This window comes from Cuculus canorus, chromosome 24, assembly GCF_017976375.1.
Source record: "Cuculus canorus isolate bCucCan1 chromosome 24, bCucCan1.pri, whole genome shotgun sequence".
Taxonomy (NCBI): Eukaryota; Metazoa; Chordata; class Aves; order Cuculiformes; family Cuculidae; genus Cuculus; species Cuculus canorus.
Window position 1 is genome coordinate 5,105,540 of NC_071424.1, and position 19,401 is coordinate 5,124,940.

Here is a 19,401-nt window from a genome sequence, read left to right on the forward strand (position 1 = left end):
GCTTCTCGGCCTCTTTGTTCCTGAGCTGTGCCAGGTTGCTCAGGAGCCCGATCGCAGAGTTTTAGAGGTTTATTTGTTGCAGGCATCCTGTGTGGACACTCTGCTTGTCTGTGAGGAGAAAGGCTTTGCAGTATTTTGTATTCTTGTTACCTATCGGGCAGGGAGGAGCTGTTTGTGGAGTTTTACCCTGTTTGGAGAGGCAGCACGAAGGGATGGGACATGGATGACAAAGCCATTCATTCTTCCTGGGTTACTTTCCAGTGATCTCTTCAAGTCAAACACTTAAAGTCTGGAGGGAGATGAAGAAAGCGGTGACTTCACGCTCTGCGATAAAACTCTCCTCAGCCCAATGAAATTGAGACAGAAAGTCTCCCTTTTTTTTGCTGGACCCGCAGTCCAGGTATTCAAAGGAAAATGTAGATATTCTATGTAAACCTACAGCGAGATTATTTTTATCAGCCCTTTTCTGTGTAGATGCTCGGTGTGATTTCCATGCGGAAATATTGCTAAAGATTTTTAAAACTATAGACGTTGTGTGTGTGCGCGTGTGTGTCTGTGTGCGTGTGAGCAGGATGGTTCGTCCAGAGTCCGTACCCTGCCAGGGCTCGTTTGGCACACGCTCCCTGCTGCCGGTGCCGTTCAGCGCCCACAGACTGGGCAGGAGGGCGCACCTCAGCGACATTGCCGTTTCTATCCATGACTTTTGCTGTAATTGGTTATGCCAGATGCGATGTCAAGATACCACTGGTTAAAAATAAAGCCTATTTTTCAGATCTACCGCGCTGATGGTCCTTACAAACCTCGTGCGCTACAGGGTTGGTGTTAGTCTGATGTGAAGTTCCCCCATGTGCCATGTAGAATCCTGTCCGTGGTTGTTGGGGTGGAGGGCCTGAGGCTTGTTGGTCTGCGACTCTGAGCTTGTGTCCATACTTGTCCCAGGTGACTCCTTTGCTACAAAACAAGCTCAGAGTTGGCTCTGAGTGCTGGATACTGAGGAAATATGTTTATTTTCTGTTCGGCGTAGGGCAGTGCCTCTTCAAGCGCAACAGACCCATGTTGTCCTCGCCCACCAGGGCACCGGTTGGTGTTCGCTTGCTGTTAAAAAGTGATTTTTCTCTTGTTCCGCTGCCACCTGGGTGGTGGCAGGGGTGTCCGTGAGAGAGGAACGTCGTGGATCTCCACAGCAGGCATTTCCTGTCTTTTTGACTTGTGTATCAGTGCCGTTCACTTGGAAGGATGATTGATGTTCTCTGTGCTAACAAAACTTTCAATACTGGGAGCTCCCAGGCCCTGATAAACCCGAGCGCCCGAGTTGGGAAGCGGATGCTCCTGTGTTACAGGGCTGTACGGTTTAAGTGCCAAGCAGCGTGTATGGAGGTGTTCTCAGCTGCATGGAAGCTGCCTCCCTGAATCCCAGAATCCCCGCTTCCAGGCTGTATAACATATCCTGGTTACCACAACAACCCTCAAAATCAGTGAGAGTTGAACTTGGGGGCAAAAAATAAACTACGCCAACACAATCAAATTGTGTAACGTGAGGTTTCGTATTCACTGTGGCTCGGTCACTGGAATCACGGCATCTTTCTCCAGCCAGGCATGCCCAGGATATTTACAGCTCCTTAATTGTGCACCGCTGACCTGCGTCTGCACACGTGGTTGGGCAAGAGCTGTGTTCGTGGTATGACAAGTGAGTTACAGGTTTGCTTCTGCACGGGAGCCTTTGCTGTAGCACCTCTTGCTCACCAGGATATTTATAGACCTTGGCCAATCCTGGCTTTATTTCCTGCTGGGGCTGTTGCTGCAGCCGGGGCTCACTTAGAGGTGTGTGTACATGAGTTCAAACCACTGCAGCCCCTTGTCCCGTCTGTCCTATAGAGCAGCAGCCCCTGCCGTGGCTCTTTGAAGAGGGTGAGGGCCAGTGCTGGGATGTGTTGTGGCGGTTGCCTGGAAGCAGGCACAAGGAATCTTTTCCAAACCCCCTGATTGTGCTTTTCCAGTCGTTTGAGTTTATCGGGGAGCCTGGTTGTAATTCTGCTGCATAGACGTGCCCGGGATAGGGGCACCTATGTGGATAGAATAGAATCATTAAGACTGGAAAAGCCCTCTAAGCTCATCCAGTCCAACCATCAGCCCAACCTCACTGTGTCTGCTAAACAGTGTCCCCAAGGGCCATGGCCACATGGCTTTTGAGCCCCTCCAGGGATGGAGACTCCACCGCTGCCCTGGGCAGCCTCTGCCAGGGCTTCACCGCTCTATCAGTGAAGAAATTGTTCTAAATATCCAATCTAAACCTCTCGTGGTGCAACTTGAGGCTCTGGGCAGGGTTGAGGGCTGTGAGGCTGGCTTGGTAAGGCACAGCTTAGTCACTTCCTTTGGAAAGCGTCTGGGATGCACCAACCTCTGGTGTGGGAGCCCCACCTGAGCCTCCTCGAGCTGGAGCAAAATGCTGAGGTGCTCTCTGCTCACCAGGAACAGGCTTCTCAGCACCTGGGTTTGGGCTGGCACTGGAACTTGGGCTTCGCACCATCCCAGAAGACCTGAGAAGGAGGTTAGACGGGCTGTGGGATGTTAAACCGGACCGAGCAAAACCTGGGGCAGGAGCAGCCCTTGGAATGATCTGTCTCACCGCTCCTTCTCGCTGCAGTTGCCTGGATGAACGGCTCCTGGAGTGGAGTTCTGGTGGAGAACCTCAGCCTGCTCTGCTGGGGAGAAATCTCCATTGCTTCCTCATCCTCCCGGGGATGGAACGCCCCGGCGTCCTTCGTCACGAGCCTGGAGCTCTCCTCCATCAGCTGGGAAGAGGAATGTCCCCGCTTGTCTGACGAGGTGCTGTGGCTTGTTCCCCAGATTCCCCGGCTCGACGAGTCCTTACTCATCTGCTTGTTCAGCGCAGGGATTTCACGCGACCCCCTCCGAGTCCCACAAGGATATTTCTCGGTCGGTGCCCGGTGGAAGCGAAGAGAAGAGGAGCTGGAGGTGGGTGCTCAGCTCCTCTCGCAGAGTCCTGAGGCACCTGCACAAGACCAAGGCGTGTCGGAAACCTGATGCCTCACCTCCAATGTGGAGGCGGAGGGAGGAGGGCCCAAAGATATGTCCCTTCACGTTCCCAACAGCTGAAAACAGAGAAGGAACCTCACTAGAGCTTTTTTCGCCAGCGCCGAAGGCCTCGCTGTCCCAGTCTCACCCCAGAAGCCCTCCGGTACTCCGGTACTCTGGGGGGGTGGCAGTCCCGCACCCGCCGGGCGATGAACATCGCAAGGAGAAGAGGGTTTTACAGACAGGAGGTGAACAAAACCCTCTGGGAGCTGCCCAGGAGATACACATCCCTCCATCCGGTGGGGTCCGGAGCCTACGGCTCAGTGTGGTGAGTGGGGAATGTGGAAAGCATCGCGCCGGGGGGGAAGCGAGGAGGTGCCTCTCAGCACCCCTCCATTAGAAAAGGCCATTTGCATGTGTGATGAAGGCGGTTTGCGTCCCGCAGCGGCTTGGAGACTTGGTTGCTTGAAGAAACCAAGATATTTCTTCCTGTGGTTGCCCTGGGTGGGCAGAGAGGGGAAAGTTTCCCACCCGAGCTCGCCTCGGTGAGTGTCTAGAGGCAGCGGGTCGAGGAGCAGGTAGGCAGTTTGGGGGTCCCCTCCACGCTGGGGGTCGGGCAGCGCTCGAGTTTGCGATAAGGGAGGATTTCTGTGTGGCAACAAAGAGGGGGAAATACCCAACTGACTGAAAATGATTTCTATTTGATGGCAGAGGTGGGTGGTGGGACGTGATGGGGTGGCAGCATCCTGGGTTGGTGACACCGGGCTGCCCGGGGGACGGAGCGGGACCGTAAAACGCCACCTTGGTACCCCTTCCAGCCTGAAATCATAAAAAGAGACAGGAATTATTGTAGCCGGGGATCAGTAGCAGCCTTGGGGCTTCCTTCAGCTGTTCCTCAGACGGGCAGAGCTGCCTGCAGCAATGGGATCGTGCCCGGTTTACGCTGGTGAACCGGAGGGGACTTCTTGAAAGGTTAACTATGAAGCAGCTCATTGAGAGGAGCTGAACGGAGCCCTTGTTTCATAACACGCTGAGCTAAAAAAAAAAACCAGCAAACCAAGAAGGTGTGTCCTGTTCCGTAGGTGTTGGGCAAAGTCTGCCCCGGCTGTCGCGGCACAGACCCCGGGGCCCGAGCTCTGTCCTCATCCTCTGGCCACAAAGAGGCCCCCAGTGTTCTCATTCGCCACTTTGTTGTTGGGGGTGTTGATGACGAGCGTCTCAGAGGCTTAAAATCATAGAACGATGGAATGGGTTGGGTTGGAAGGGACCTCAAAGGCCATCCAGTCCCACCCTCTGCCATAGGCAGGGACACCTCCCGCGGGATCAGGGGACTCTGAGCCTCCATAAGCCTTAAAGAAGTCCTGCAAAATCAGGCAAGACCAAACTCGATGGGGTTTATATCTGTACGGTGTTTTCTGGGTTCAAAGGAAAGCAGGAAGATTAAAAGAAAATAAAGACAGGACAAAAAAAAAAGGGGGAAGAGAAACCATTCCAAAACTTCCTTGTCCACCATAAACCAACCAAACAATGAGTTTTTGCTGGTCCCAGGGAAGCTCTGAAGGTCCCAGGAGAGAGGGTTGGGGGTTAAAGCAGCTCTGGGGCCGGGATGGTGTTTCCATCGAATGGACAATGCTGGGCAGAGAGATTTTGGTGCCCATTCCTATATAGGAGCAGAGATGAGAGCGTGTGGAGTTAGGATTTGCTGTCCTCTGCTGGGAATTGCCGGGAAGCTTTCCCGTCGCAGCGTTATTGGGAGCTGCCGGCTTTTACACCTCCTTGAGCAGCAAAAGCAGCAAAGCCCTTCTCCATCCCATTAATGCACCAGAATCTGTAGCAATTCGGCTTCCAGCTTCCCTGGTTGAAGGCATTAATGAAATCGCCGTCATTCTGAAGCTCTCAAAGGAGTTCTCTGCTCTCATCGTGCACCACTTGGAGCATCTGGAAGGGACTTCAGTGGCCAAAAGCAGGGAGATTGCCCGATGGTATCGGGGAGGTTGATGAGAAACGTCGACAGCGCAGAACGCTGGAGGACGCGCCACAACTAATCGCTTGTGGCTGATGATCAGAGAAAGGCTTCCAAGATCTGCAGCAAAGAGCTGATAACCCCTTGTCTGCCCTGAACCGAAGGGAAAGCCGTGTGGAGCAGGATATTCCCATCTTTCCTACCATAACCAGCCCTAACCCAGCGAAATGCACCACACGGTTGTGTGTTATAGATGGGATTTCCCTGTTGAGTTCTGAAGTCTTTCCTCTGAGCGATGGCACAGGTGGGAGCGTTGCTTTACAGCTTTATGGTACCTGCCCCTCCCCATCCCGCATCCTGCACGATCCCGGAGTTCTGGGACTCAGGGTGGGGAATCACACGTCCTTTCCGAGAAGGAAGCAGGAGAAAAGTGTCTGTGCGAGGCTGGAAGAGACGTGCAAAGTGCTAACAGTGGTGTTCACGTGGGGCTCGGTTACGATCTGCAGATAAGAGCCGTGAGGCTGAACGTGTCCATTTATAGTTATAGAAACGTCGAATCACAGAATGGGTTGGGTTGGAAGGGACCTCAAAGCCCATCCAGTCCCACCCCTGCCATGGGAACACCTCCCACTGGATCAGAGGCTCCAAGCCCCATCCAACCTGGCCTGGAGCCCCTCCAGGGATGGGGCAGCACCACTTCTTGGGGCATTCTTAACCAGAGCCTCTCCACCCTCACAGGAAAATATTTCTTCCTGAGATCTCATCTCAATCTCCCCACTTGCAGCTCAAAACCATTCCCCCTCATCCTCTCCCTGCCCTCCCTGATCCAGAGCCCCTCCCCAGCTTTCCTGGAGCTCCTTTCAGCCCTGGAAGCTGCTCTGAGGTCTCCTCGGAGCCTTCTCTTCATACAAGGACTTAAAAAGGATGGGAACTGCTCTGGAAACCCACAGCAAGATTTAGCAGGGATTTACCTCTTGGAGGATTGAAGGAGAAGCAGAGGCACCGCTGTGTGATGGAGTGCACTGAGAACCTCTGGAAAACACCTCCAAGAATCCCGAATCGTGTCTGTCTTTGCCTGAGGACCTCCCTCCCCACTTCTTACCTGTGAAATCCAGAGCTGCCTCTGCAGCCTCTAAAAGCAGAGAAAGCATGGTGAGATGGCTCCGTCCCACCACAAACAGCAAACGTGACCAGAGAGAACGCCACAGCTCATCTCCAGCAGCACCTGTGAGATATGCTTTTCAACAGCTTTATAACAGCCTCTCGTTTTCATCCAGACGTGTTTTTACACGGGAGAAGCATCAAAAATCCCCAATGCAGGAGAATGAATTCCATCAGCCTCTGCTTCCCGTGTGTGATGTCCACTTTCTTTGCTCCAAACAGAGAAGACCACCAAAGTACTTTAGAAGATAAGAACCACCAAGCAGATGGCAAAGCAGGGATTGCTTTCTTCCCATCTTTCCCTGCGCTGGGGATGGAGAAGGCAGAGGCAGAACCAATCCCGGCCTTTAAACATTTGTGTTTCATAGAATGTCCTGAGTCGGAAGGGACTCACAAGGATCATCGAGTCCAACTCACATCCCTGCACAGGACAGCCCCAACGTTCACACCGTGTGGCTGAAGGCGTTGTTCTGGAATATTGTCCAAATTGGCACTGTGACTGCTTCCTTAGGAGCTGCTCCAGTGCTCCACTACCCTCTGGGGGAAGAACCTTTCCCTCATGTCCAACCTACCCCTCTCCAGCACATTGTCCTGCTGCTTCCTCAGGTCCAGAGAGAAAAGCTCAACACCTGCTCCTCCTCCTCCCCTTGTGAGGAAGATGCAGAGCACGATGAGGTCCCTCCTTGGTTTCCTCTTCTTCAGGTTGAACAGACCCAATGACTTCAGCTGTTCCTCACGCGGCTTCCCCTCCAAACCCTTCACCAACATCATGTCCTCCTCTGGATGCTCTCCAGTAGCTTTAGATCCTTTTAATCCTGTGCTGCTCAAAATTGCCCCCAGTGCTCAAGGGTGAGGAGCAGAGCAGGACCATCCCCGCCTTGGCCCGGCTGGCAATGCCGTGCTGGATGCAGCCAGGACACGTCGGTCCTCTTGGCTGCCAGGGCCCTCCTGGCTCGTGTTTCCCTCTTTTCACAGCTCCGTTAGCTCTTTCCTGCAGATTAATGGGAATGAAAACGAGCCACTAATAATTTGGTCGGTATCCCATCGAAGTCCTCCAAAGAACGTGGGCTGCCCAGAGTCCTACAGGGTAAAATCTGTGTGCTCAGAAAAGATCACGGGGCCTTTTGCTGTTCTCCTGCGAGCTCCAGAATTAGCTCTTCTCTAGGAGAAGCCCCTTGGTACTGCAGGGTTCGGTAAAACATAACCACCAACGTCAGAACTGGTTTTTATTTGTCCGTTGCAGTTCAGCCATAGACAAGAAGACAGGGGAGAAAGTGGCCATCAAGAAGCTGTGCCGCCCCTTCCAGTCGGAGATCTTTGCCAAGAGGGCGTACCGAGAGCTGATGCTGTTGAAGCACATGCAACACGAGAACGTAAGTGCTCGTTTTGATCCATCCTTGCTGAATCAAGAGGGATTTTCATGCCACCTGGGAGCAAGTCCTTCCTGGTGGCATCACCTTTCTTTTCATTGAGAGGTCATGGTGTTTGGCACGTGCAGTCTCGGCGTTTGGCTGGTGCTCGGGGTTCAGCTGGCACCAGGCTGAAGCAGATGTGTAATGGGTGCTCCCGTGGATTAGTAAGAGGAAAAGCAGCTGCACAGCATAGTAAGGAGTCCTCGGATTCCTCAGATGGAGTTCTCAGTGCTCACCCACGTGCACATGCCAATGGAGAGCTGCTCCCCAAGCGCCACATGCATAGCAAAGACTTTCCAGGTTTAAACTTGGACTTCTCTTCTCCATCAGGTCATTGGGCTGCTTGATGTCTTCACCTCCGCCCCCTCCTACCAGGGATTCCAGGACTTGTAAGTGTGGAGTTTGCATTTGCTTTGTCTAAATTCAGCCTTTGCCCGAGACGCCTCGACTCGGCAGCAGGGTGGTAGATCGGCTCGAGGTGCAGCCCAACAGGTTGAGTTGAAAAGGGGCTCGATTCAAGCGAGGCACCCCCAAATAACAAGGAGAACCAACAACACAAACCAGTTCCCATGGTTAAAACACCCAGAATGCTTAAACAGATCCCATCATGGGATGGGATGGGGTGGGATGGGATGGTCTACAAATACTACGTAGATCAACATATGTAAAGAAGAGGCATTCCTTCTCCTGGTATATCCCATGTAGCGTGATCCATGCTAACACGCTGCCTGCGTGGCTGCTGAGCTGGGAGGCCACGCTTGGAATGGGAGAAGTATCGTTCATCAGTCCCTGGGATAATTAAAGTGGCCATTTTAAACATCTGGCTTGCTTTTCATCTTGATTCCGGCTGGGGTTCTTTTGGCAGAGCTCTCGGTGTTGATGGTCAGGTTGGACAAGTGGTTTTTCCTTCCCCATCCATGGGTGCGAGCAGCGTGCGTCTGGGTTTGGGGTTTTGGCTGACGGTTGGGTGGTTTGCAGCCCGCAGGAAAAGTGTGTGAAGGTTCCTGCTGGAAGACCATCAACTAATCAGCAGTCTCAGCAGGTAGGGCAAAGAGTGAAGGAGGTTGGATGTTGCCTTTCCAAGGCAGGGCTGGAGAGCATCGCAAAGAGAAATTTGGGAGCCGACACAGCAGTGTTGCAAAAGTATTTAGAGCTGCACCAGAGGTTTCGGCTCCTAAATGATGCAAAGTCACCTGGAGCTGAACATCACTTGAGGTCTAAAGTAAACGAATTCAGGGTGGTTAAAGTTTGAAAGACCGTTGTTCTTACTTGATGGCAGATATCTGAGTTAAGGGGAGAAGAAAGAGCAGGTTGACATCCCGGCATCCCCTCAGGCTGTGCTGGTTGGCCAGGAGCGTTGTCCCTGCAACTTGGCCAAAGAACCCCAAGTGAGGACAAGGCTAGCCTGGTTCCCTGTGTTTTTCTTCTAGACTCAGGGCCTTGTCTTCCTGCCTTTTAGCTACCTGGTGATGCCATACATGCGGACAGATTTACAAAAGATCATGGGACATGAATTCAGCGATGAAAAGATCCAGTATCTGGTCTACCAAATGCTGAAAGGGCTGAAGGTAGGTGGTTCTGGAGGAGTTTAGGGACTCCCCGTGTCTCCTCTACACATCACCTCTGGGCTGATTGTAACAAACCCTCTCTCAACGTTGCATAAGAAGATCTGGGGGCTTCAGGGCATCCCCTGAGAACAGATATTTGCTGTTCAACAACTCTTGTTCCAGCCCACGTCAGCCAAACTGACTGCTCGTTCCCATCAGTCGATGGGGTATCAAAACACGAGCAGTTGTAGACCTTGCAGTGGGTTTTCAGTGATGGTCATGTCACTCTGATCCCGAAAGTGCTGGCAAATAAAACTCTCTAAGACTCATTTTGGAGTTTCAGAGAGCAAGCATCCTTTATCAGGCCTGGGCAACGTGAGGGAGTGATTTCCATCAACCCTGGCTTGCCCAAAGCCTTAGCAAATCTCTCTGGGGCAGGAGGGCGTCCAGAGAAGGGAACGGAGCTGGGAAGAGTCTGGAGAACAGGGGTTCTGGGGGCAGCTGAGGGCCCTGGGGCTGTTTAGTCTGGAGAAGAGGAGGCTGAGGGGGGACCTCATGGCTCTCTGCAGCTCCTGGAAAGGACGTTGGAGCCAGGCGGGTGTTGGGCTCTCCTCTCAAGTGAGAAAGGAAGAGGCTGGCAGCAACGGGAGCTTCTGCTGGATTCCAAACAGAGGCTTTTGGTGGGGGAAGATGGAGAGAATGATTTTCTATTCAATAGAATAAAGAAGGAAGTTGGCAGCTGGCTTGGAGGAAGCAGGGGACAACCACCGAGATGCAGAGACCGTGTCTTAATGCTGTCCCTGAGCATCCTCACCTGGGGCTGAAACAGCCCTTTGCTGATAGTTTGAAGCTATTGGTGTCCATGGGCTCAGGAACCATCGCCCCATTTCTCCTCTTCTGCTCTGCACCACTTTAGACTGGCAAGAGAACCTCAAACACCCAAATCCAGGGCAGGGATTTCCTTTCAAACCGCTGCCCAGAGTTGGGTTCTCAGCGAGTTCTTGTTCGTAGCTTTTGTTTCTCTGCTGGAGAGCAGAAAGCCTCGTCCGCTGGTGGTCATGTTGTGGCTTCTCTTTCTCTTGCAGTACATTCATTCCGCCGGCATCATCCACAGGGTAAGTTCATGGGAGCCTCCACTCTCATTTTTTGTCTCTTTAGCAGAAACACAGCTTGGTTGTAAGGTTAATAAATTCTTACCCATTATTTCACTAACAGCCTCCTCTGCTCTAAGGTCTCTTTGGTGTCCTCTTTCTTTTCCCTCCTACACCTGATGCAAGGTTGGATTTTCTCCTTCGGGCAGCATTTTGAGGAAATGCTCTATTTTCTGATGAGCAGAGAAACATTTTAAGGTGCTTTCTGAATGAAAAAAAAATAGAATTATATATGTAAAATATAGAATACTTTTTCTGTTTCAGAAAAAAAAGCTGTGCAATACGGCAGGAACGGTGTCTTTGCTGTGTCGATACTGGACTTGGGGTTTCATGGGACCCCATTGAGGGCGAGTGGAGGGTTGGCTGAGGTTCCTGTTTCGAGTTGCAATGCTTGGGGGAGAGTGGCTGGAAAGCTGTCTGGAGGAAAGGGCCCCGGGGCTGCTGGTTGGCAGCAGTAGAACATGAGCCAGAAGCGGTCCAGGTGGCCACCAGCATCCTGGCTTGGATCAGCCATGGGGTGGCCAGCAGGAGCAGGGAAGGGATTGACCCCTGGACTCAGTGCTGGTGAGGCCACATCTCAAACCCTGGGTTCAGTTTTGGGCCCCTCAATCCAAGAAAGACATTGAGGGGCTGGAGTGCATCCAGAGAAGGGAACAGAGCTGGGAAGGGTCTGGAGAACAGAGGTTCTGGGAGCAGCTGAGGGAGTTGGGGCTGTTTAGCCTGGAGAAGAGGAGGCTGAGGGGAGCCCTCATCGCTCTCTGCAGCTCCTGGAGAGGAGATTGGAGCCAGGCGGGTGCTGGGCTCTCCTCTCAAGTGACAAATGACAGGACAAGAGGAAATGGCCTCAGGTTGCACCAGGAGAGGCTTAGATTGGATATTAGGAAAAGTTTCTTCACTGAAGGAGCGGTGAAGCCCTGGCAGAGGCTGCCCAGGACAGTGGTGGATTCTCCATCCATGGAGGGGTCCAAAAACCGTGGCACTTGGGGACACGGTTTAGTAAACACGATGGGGTTGGGCTGATGGTTGGACTGGATGAGCTGAGAGGGCTTTTCCAACCCTTGCATGATATCCTTAGTGTCCTGCTCTTGTCTGTTGTAGGACCTGAAGCCGGGCAACCTGGCTGTGAACGAGGACTGTCAGCTAAAGGTAGGTGGAAAAGCCCTGGTTTGTAGCACGTAGTGTATCAGACCCTGGAGGAACTGCTCGGCCGGCAGGAATCCGGCACCGTCATGTTTCCTCTTGCCTTCTGAGGGGTTTCGTTACCTGGTGGTTGCAGGTAGTGAGAAATACTCACCTGCTGATGTAAGTTGCTGAATCAGGGCTCAAGACTTGGCATGAACATCCTGTCGCTGTCATTCCTGCGGCACGGCAGCTCGTAATGACTTCCTAAATAAATTCAGTACTGCTGAGTAATACTTGCGTTAGGTGAACGATCCCTGAAGGATAACTGGAATCAACCGCTGGTACCCTTTGGCTCTCGTGGCTGTGGTGGTTGTGATTGCAGGCAAAGCTCTTCGCCGTGTTGCTCTGAAGGGTTTGCTGATGGTGCTGTGCTCTACCTCGTGTTTCCCATTACGTATAGATTTCTGCGGTGCACGTATGTTTGCAGCTTAGAGAAGGCTCTGGGGAGACCTTAGAGCAGCTTCCAGGGCTGAAAGGGGCTCCAGGAAAGCTGGGGAGGGGCTCTGGATCAGAGAATGCGGAGGTAGGATGAGAGGGAACGATTTTCAGCTGAAAGAGGGGAGATTGAGATGAGATTTTAGCAAGAAATTCTTTACAATGAGGCTGGGGAGGCCCTGGCCAAGAATGCCCCAAGAAGTTGTGGCTGCCCCATCCCTGGAGGTACTCAAGGCCAGGTTGGATGGGCTTTGATCACCCTGATCCAGTGGGAGGTGTCCCTGCCCATGGCAGGGGGTGGAATTGGATGGGCTTTGAGGTCCCTTCCCACCCAAACCATTCCATGATTCTGGGATATGACAGAGGATGGCTCCATGGCTTGTAAAGGTTGGGTCAAACCATGTTTGTCTCCAGTGCTGAGGGAGCGTCCATCCCTGCCAGCTGCAGGGTGTTTTTATAGGAAGGAGTGAGTCGTGCTGGCTTGGGAGTGTGCCTTCCCCGCCAGGTTATAGAAGAACTAGAGTAAATAAAGCTCATAGTGTTGAAACTTGAGCTTCCAGAAAGGGAGTGACCTTCCAGGTAGCACAAAGCGCCCATCCTTTCTGCAGGGTCTTCGCACAACAACAGGTTTTGCAGCCAACTTGCAATTTAGAGTGGAATTAAGACAAACCTGTTAGATCTTGGAACTGCTCCGTGTGTGTGGCAGTGGTGGAGTTGGAGCTTTGTTATTATCTGATTTGATCTGCTTTGTTTCCTCTTAGAAGTAGATTCTCACTCGCCTACAGGATTTCTATTTTCTTTCCTGCCCTTCTTTTTCCTTCTTCCTTTGGCGATCTGCAGATCTTGGATTTTGGCTTGGCCAGACACGCGGATGCTGAAATGACGGGCTACGTGGTGACGCGTTGGTACAGAGCCCCAGAAGTCATTCTGAACTGGATGCATTACAGCCAGACAGGTGAGCCGGGTTGCTCCAGCGGAGTGCCCGTCTGGTGACAAACCCGGGGATCCTGCTCTCACGCCTGCCTCAACCCCCACGTCATCATCCAGATGTCTTTCTTCTTTATCACCCCTGGAGCAGGGCAAGTCCCGAAGCTGCTGCACGGCTCCCAGAGCCAGCGCTTGCGGGAAATGATGAAAGCAGGGATTTTAGCAGCATAGAAAGAAACAAGAGGTGGTGGAAAAATGGGAATGGAATTTAAATCAGTGCTTCCTACAGGCAGAAAAGCAGGCGACAGCCCCAGCTGTCATCGCTGCCTTTTTACTGTCCTCTTTTGTAACTGTGTTTTTCTCCTTTTTCTCTCTCAACAGTGGACATTTGGTCTATTGGCTGCATCATGGCAGAAATGCTGACCGGGAAAACGTTGTTTAAAGGAAAAGACTGTATCCTTTCAAGCTAAACTCTGTCATTGGGGAGGTGGAATAATTCTCGGTGTGTGCAAAAGGGATTTTATGAATGAAGTAGCTGAGAAAAATAGAATCATAGAATAGTTTGGGTTGGAAGGACCTTAAAGATCATCCAGTTCCAACCCCCCTGCCATGGGCAGGGACACCTCCCACTGGCTCAGGCTGCCCAAAGCCCATCCAACCTGGCCTTGAACACCTCCAGGGATGGGGCAGCCACAACTTCCCTGGACAACCTGTTCCAGTGTCTCACCACCCTCATCATGAAGAAATTCCTCCTTGTGTGTCCCCCAAGGCCGTGGGCATATGCCGGGCAGAGCTGTGCCATAAACTCATCGAGTGATGACAATGGCATCCCAGGAGAAAAGTCTCGGAGCTCTTTTGGGCAGTCCAATGAAGCTCTGGTTGTGCAGCTCGGTTGGGTTCATATCATAACCCACCTGTGGCTCCCATGGGTCCTCGGGCTCTCCCATGGGCTGAGCTGTTGGGGAATGTCCAGGGATTGCTCCCAGACTCGTGATCCTTAACGCATCTTGGCAGACCTCGACCAACTGACTCAGATCCTGAAAGTAACGGGGCATCCAGGAGAAGACTTTGTGGAGAAGCTGGAGGACAAAGCGGTAAGAAAACTCCCTGTGGATTCAGGTTGTGTTGGCGGAGGTGTGGTGGGGAGAGGTTGACTTGGCCATGTCTTTGAGATGGGAGAGGCGCTGCTTCTGCAGCCGAAGAGGACAGCGGTCTTTCCTCCTTGACGAGGAAGGCTTTTCTCTTTCTCACATCTGATACGTTCAGCATTGTGTTGGGAACCGGTGTGGAGTCACGGCTCCCGGATGAGGTTTCTGGTGCCCCAGTGAACCTCTGATTTCCTCTCTTCACCGATTTGGCCCTTAGAGCACGAATATTTCTGTATCTCAATTGAAAAAAAAAAACCCCAGATCCTTGCAAACTGCTCACTGAAATACGATGTCTGCGATGATTCGCTCTTCTCTTTCTTTGCCTTTGCTCCCCTGAGCCATGAGACCCCAGAACGGCATTTCACAGCCCCCTCAAACTTGTCCACATGCAATAAAGGTCTGTGCTTTCCTTTCTCTTTTAGGCAAAGAGTTACATCAAGTCCCTTCCTAAAATCCCCAAGAAGGACTTGTCCGTGCTTTTCCCCAAAGCCAATCCTCTGGGTAAGTCAACTCTAGGATTTCTCAGGAGCTTTCACAGCAGGACAGGAGGAATATTGGCCTCCTCTTTCTCATAATTCCTTGCTGCTTCCCCTCTTGCAGGTCGCGTCTTGCCCCTCCCCAGGGCAAATACAGATGAGCTGAAAGAAAACATATACTTTATTGGTAATATAGAATCAGAGAATGATTAAGGTTGGAAAAAGACTTCTTAAGCTCGGAAAAAGACCTCTTAAGCTCATACAGTCCAACCATCAGATGGTGATGTTCTGCTGTTCTTGGCCATTCACTACTTCTGTTTTTATTGATTATGAAATGAAACATTGCAGCAGGCAATAGTTAAGGAAAAGAGAAACTCTTCGACCAAGCCAGAAGAGAGCAGGTGCTCCATACAACCGGGCATCTGACTTCTGGAATGCAAATTATGGGATTAGGACAGCGTATGAGAGTTGGGATGGATTTTGGCCCATATCGGCTTCTGGAGATTCTTGCTTGTAGTCAAGCAGGTGATGTTACAATCAGGAGCAAACAATCCAGCTCTTCTTTCTACAAGGACAGGCTGAGAGAGTTGGGGTTGTTCAGCCTGGAGAAGAGAAGGCTCCGAGGAGACCTTAGAGCAGCTTCCAGTGCTGAAAGGGGCTCCAGGAAAGCTGGGGAGGGGCTTTTTAGCAACGCCTATTGTGACAGGACAAGGAGTAATGGTTTTAAAATAAGGGAGGGGAGATTTAAACGGGATATAAGGAAGAAATGTTTTGCCGTGAGGGTGGGGGGGCCCTGGCCCAGGTTGTCCAGAGCAGTGGTGGCTGCCCCATCCCTGGAGGGGTTCGATGCCAGGTTAGATGAGGCTCGGAGCACTTTGATCCAGTGGGAAGTGTCCCTGCTCCTGTATGAAGATTGGATTGGATGACCTGGAAAGGTCCCTTCCAGCCTAAAGCATTGTGTACCTTATTCATTCTTTGTTCATGATTATTCTCCAGCCCCACGTTAAGGCGTTGCAGGTTCTGATGAAGTACTAAGAGCGCCCCACAGTCCATGCAGGAATTGATTTATGTTTTTTTTTAGAGTACAGCTGTGATCCTGACTGTTTGTTGAACACCCACACTTGGTGATACTCAACAGGCAGCTGAGATGGGCAATTTTCAGGGTAAAAATCGATCTCTTACAACGAGCTCTTTTCCCAAGTAGATTAGAGCTGAGAGAGAGCAAAACTCTTCTGAAAGCTGAAAGGAAGAAAACATTAATCTGTTAGCCCCGTTCCCCCTTGCGTTCAACACTCTTGTCGGTATCTGTTTGCTGCCTGCCTGTTTACCAGGGATGTACAGATTTCTCTACAGATTACTCGTGTCAGGTCTACTTCGAGTCGTGGGGGTCAGAGTGAAAGTAAATGATTAAACCTGAAAAATAGCTTGAAGAAGCTGAAAAAACAGCAAGTTACTGGCTCGCTGTTCATGTTCTTGCAGTGCCATCAGTGTAGCAAGGTTTATTCAGGATTAATTTATTATTTCTGAGCAATTTACACCTCTCCTTGTGGAAGTGAGAGCTCCCCAAGGCTGCTCTTGGGTGGCTTTTGCATCCCCACTGCCTGGAGCTCCACAGCGTTGGCCAAGCTGAGGAGTCTCTTCTGTTTTCTGGAGATGTAGGATTGGAAACGCTGGTCCCATCACTTGCAGCATTCATGTGCAGGAGGTCTGTTCTCCATCCCACCCTGCTCAGCCCTGTCCCCGTCCTCTCTTACAGCAGTGGACCTGCTTGACAAGATGCTGCAGCTGGATGTGGAAAAGCGCATCACGGCGACGGAGGCGTTGGCTCATCCCTATTTCGAGCAGTTCCGAGACATCGAGGAAGAAACCGAAGCGCAGCACTCGTATGATGAGTCTCTGGAACGCGAAAAGCTTTCACTGGATGAGTGGAGAAGTAAGAGGTTTCTCATAGAATCATAGAATAGTTTGGGTTGGAAGGGACCTTAAAGATCATCCAGTTCCAACCCTCGCCATGGGCAGGGACACCTCCCACTGGATCAGGCTGCCCAAGGCCCATCCAACCTGGCCTTGAACACCTCCAGGGATGGGGCAGCCACAGCTTCTCTGGGCAACCTGTTCCAGTGTCTCACCACTCTCGTGGTGAAGAAATTCCTCCTAATGTCCAGTCTATATCTGCCCCTCTCCAGTTTATACCCATTCCCCCTCATCCTATCCCCACAAGCCTTTATGAACAGTCTCTCCTGCTTTCTTGTAGCCCCTTTCAGGTACTGGAAGGTCTCTAAAGGTTCTCTTCTTCGAAGCTTCTAGCATGGGGCTGTCCTGCCTCTCCCTGTGCTGAGTGAGGCTGTGATTGCTTGACGGCGCCTCAATGATTGGCCACGTCTCCCTTTCCTTGCTTTTGCTTTTATGCATTCAGCAAAGATCCCTCCATCCCTCTAGGGACTCTTTCTACCTCTCTGCTCTATCTCTTCTCGCTTGTCCCTGCCCCACGCTCTCCCCTGAACACCTCCTCCCTGCACACTAACACTGAATCTTTCATTTGTGTCCTCTAAAATCCCACACTCACGGTTATTTTGTTCTGTTTTCCAAGAGCATATTTACAAGGAGATCTTGTCCTTCAGTCCCATTGCACGAAAGGACTCAAAGAAGCGAAGTGGGATGTCATTATAACAACCGGTGTGGCCTTGGCCGGGATTCCCTTCTCCTGGATGACCAACGGGATTGACTCCGTGCTGCCTCGCATCGTTTGGCCTCTGGGACTTCTCTGTGTGCCGACGCCAGGATGACACCGTGCTGTGGGCGTTGGACTTCGTTCTACTAAAGCGGAAAACACCCCAAACTGTTTTCGACCCAAAGGATAAATATATTCTCATTGAAACTTTCAACAGGAGAGTTTTACCTGTGCTTTTGGAGGGTTTGATTCCGTATTTTTCCTCTTGAGAGAGCAGGGGTTTCATTGCTCTTTTCTCCCTGGTCTTTCCAAGCATAAGTTTTGGTACGTTAATTATGAAAAGTAAAAGGTATAATTGCTGGAGAAGCGTGTCCCAAGTGAAATAATCAGAAATTGAGACATTCAAGACAAGACTTTATGCAGTCTGACTCTGAGTGTGTCCCCATCCCGAGCAGTCGAGCAGCATCCAGCAAAGCGAGGTTGCTGAGACGGTGTCGACTCCAGGGCAGCCTGAGGATCTGCTCACAGGATTGGTCTGTGCTCAGAGCAGCTCCAGGCTCTTACTATACAAAAACTCCCTCTCTGGGCAGCCGCTGCCTCCTCTTTTTTTCTTCCACATATTTCGTTCCCTGATTTTTGATCGGCATTGTCTTCTCTGTGCTGCTGCCTGCAAACATGTCCTGGGCTGCATCCGGAGCCGTGGGACCAGCAGGACAAGGGAAGGGATTCTGCCCCTCTGCTCTGCTCTGGTGAGACCAATCCTGGAGCCCTGTGTCCAGCTCTGGAGTCCTCAGCACAAGAAGGACGTGGAGCTGTTGGAGCAGGACCAGAGGAGGCCACAGAGATGATCCAAGAGCTGGAGCACCTCCCATACAACGACAGGCTGGGGTTGTTCAGCCTGGAGGAGAGAAGACTACAGGGAGACCTTAGAGCTGCTTCCAGTACTGAAAGGGGCTCCCAAAAAGCTTTATATATATGAGAAAGCTTTATGTATATGAGAAAACGCTTCTTCAGCTTGTCTGGATTTAACGTCCCTTCCAACCCAAGCCATCCTATGATTCTACGAGTTCAAGGCTGCTTTCCCACACTGGTTGACTGGGTATCCGAAGGAGCTGGATTCTTCTCAAACAGTCCTGCTGTCCCTTTCTGCTCAGCCTGGTTTCCCCATCCATTCTCTCTTTACTACGCTTATCATAGAATTATGGAATCATAGAGTCATGGAATAGTTTGGGTGGAAGGGACCTTAAAGATCATCCAGTTCCAACTCTCTGCCATGGGCAGGGACACCTCCCACTGGATCAGGGTGATCAAAGTCTCATCCAATCTGGCCTGGAACACCTCCAGGGATGGTTCAGCCACAGCTTCCCTGGACAACCTGTTCCAGTGTCTCACCACTCTCATGGTGAAGAAATTCCTCCTTATGTCCAGTCTAAATCTGCCCCTCTCCAGTTTATCCCCATTCCCCCTCATCCTATCCCCACAGCCTTTGTGAACAGCCCCTCTCCAGCTTTCTCGTAGCTCCTTCAGGTACTGGAAGGTCGCTATAAGGTCTCCTCGGAGTCTTCTCTTCATTCTCCTCATGTATCTCCTCCCTCATGCTCTGCACCCTCTCCCTGGGCTCACCCTGCTCCACGCTGCCTTTATCTCACAGCAGAGCTGCTGTTTCCTCACACAACCCAACAATGTCACCTCTTATATTCTCATTCCTTCTGCCTCGCGCCATCCATTAAACCAGGGATCCCCTTCAGCTCTCTTTAGCAGCCACCCGTTCCTCAGTATGAAGAGACGTTTAAACCGGTCACTTAGAAAACAGTCAATTGTCAGTCCTAAATAACTAAAAAAGTCAATACGTTGGGGGGGGAAAAGCAGAAAAATATCTTGCAACAGTCCAGTATTAGCAGAAAGAGCAACACAATAATTCAGTCGATGAACACAGAGAATAAACTCAGATATCTCAGTTTCTTGGTGTCAGATTAGCTCCTTTGGTTGGCATCATTGTAAATAGCACCGAAGATAATCTTATTAAATAGATTATCTCACAAAACCCACTACAGGCTAGAAAACACCCTGGTGAGTAAGAGCGTCACAGATTCCCGTTACTACACATTTCATTGAGGTTTCGCAGTTGTTATTTGTCTACGCAAACGTTAATTCATTCATTTCTATAGTGAATAACTCTTGGCAGCAACAAAACTTGTCTCCTCTGAGATGCTGAGAGTCCCTGTGTTGATGAGGTGGGACTCGGCTGGTTTCTTTAGTAGAAGTGTAGTACTATATGAGATGAAAGACAAC

At 51.2% G+C, this 19,401-nt stretch overlaps 1 protein-coding gene across 2 annotated transcripts; it reads left to right on the forward strand.

Moving 5' to 3' along the window:
- The first annotated feature begins 2,439 nt into the window (after positions 1–2,439).
- MAPK13 (mitogen-activated protein kinase 13) lies at positions 2,440–17,344 on the forward strand. Of its 2 annotated transcripts, none has more exons than XM_009567533.2 (12): positions 2,440–3,364; positions 7,404–7,533; positions 7,903–7,961; positions 9,032–9,140; positions 10,205–10,234; positions 11,369–11,416; positions 12,728–12,842; positions 13,196–13,267; positions 13,829–13,908; positions 14,385–14,463; positions 16,195–16,371; positions 17,029–17,344. In XM_009567533.2, the coding sequence occupies exons 1-12, from the start codon at positions 3,246–3,248 to the stop codon at positions 17,106–17,108; spliced, it is 1,098 nt and encodes a 365-aa protein (XP_009565828.1). In that variant the 5' UTR covers positions 2,440–3,245; the 3' UTR covers positions 17,109–17,344. The 2 variants fall into 2 exon arrangements, with proteins under 2 accessions (XP_009565828.1, XP_053943909.1); XM_054087934.1 differs by lacking the exon at positions 2,440–3,364 and adding an exon at positions 3,376–3,581.
- Positions 17,345–19,401: the final 2,057 nt, after the last annotated feature.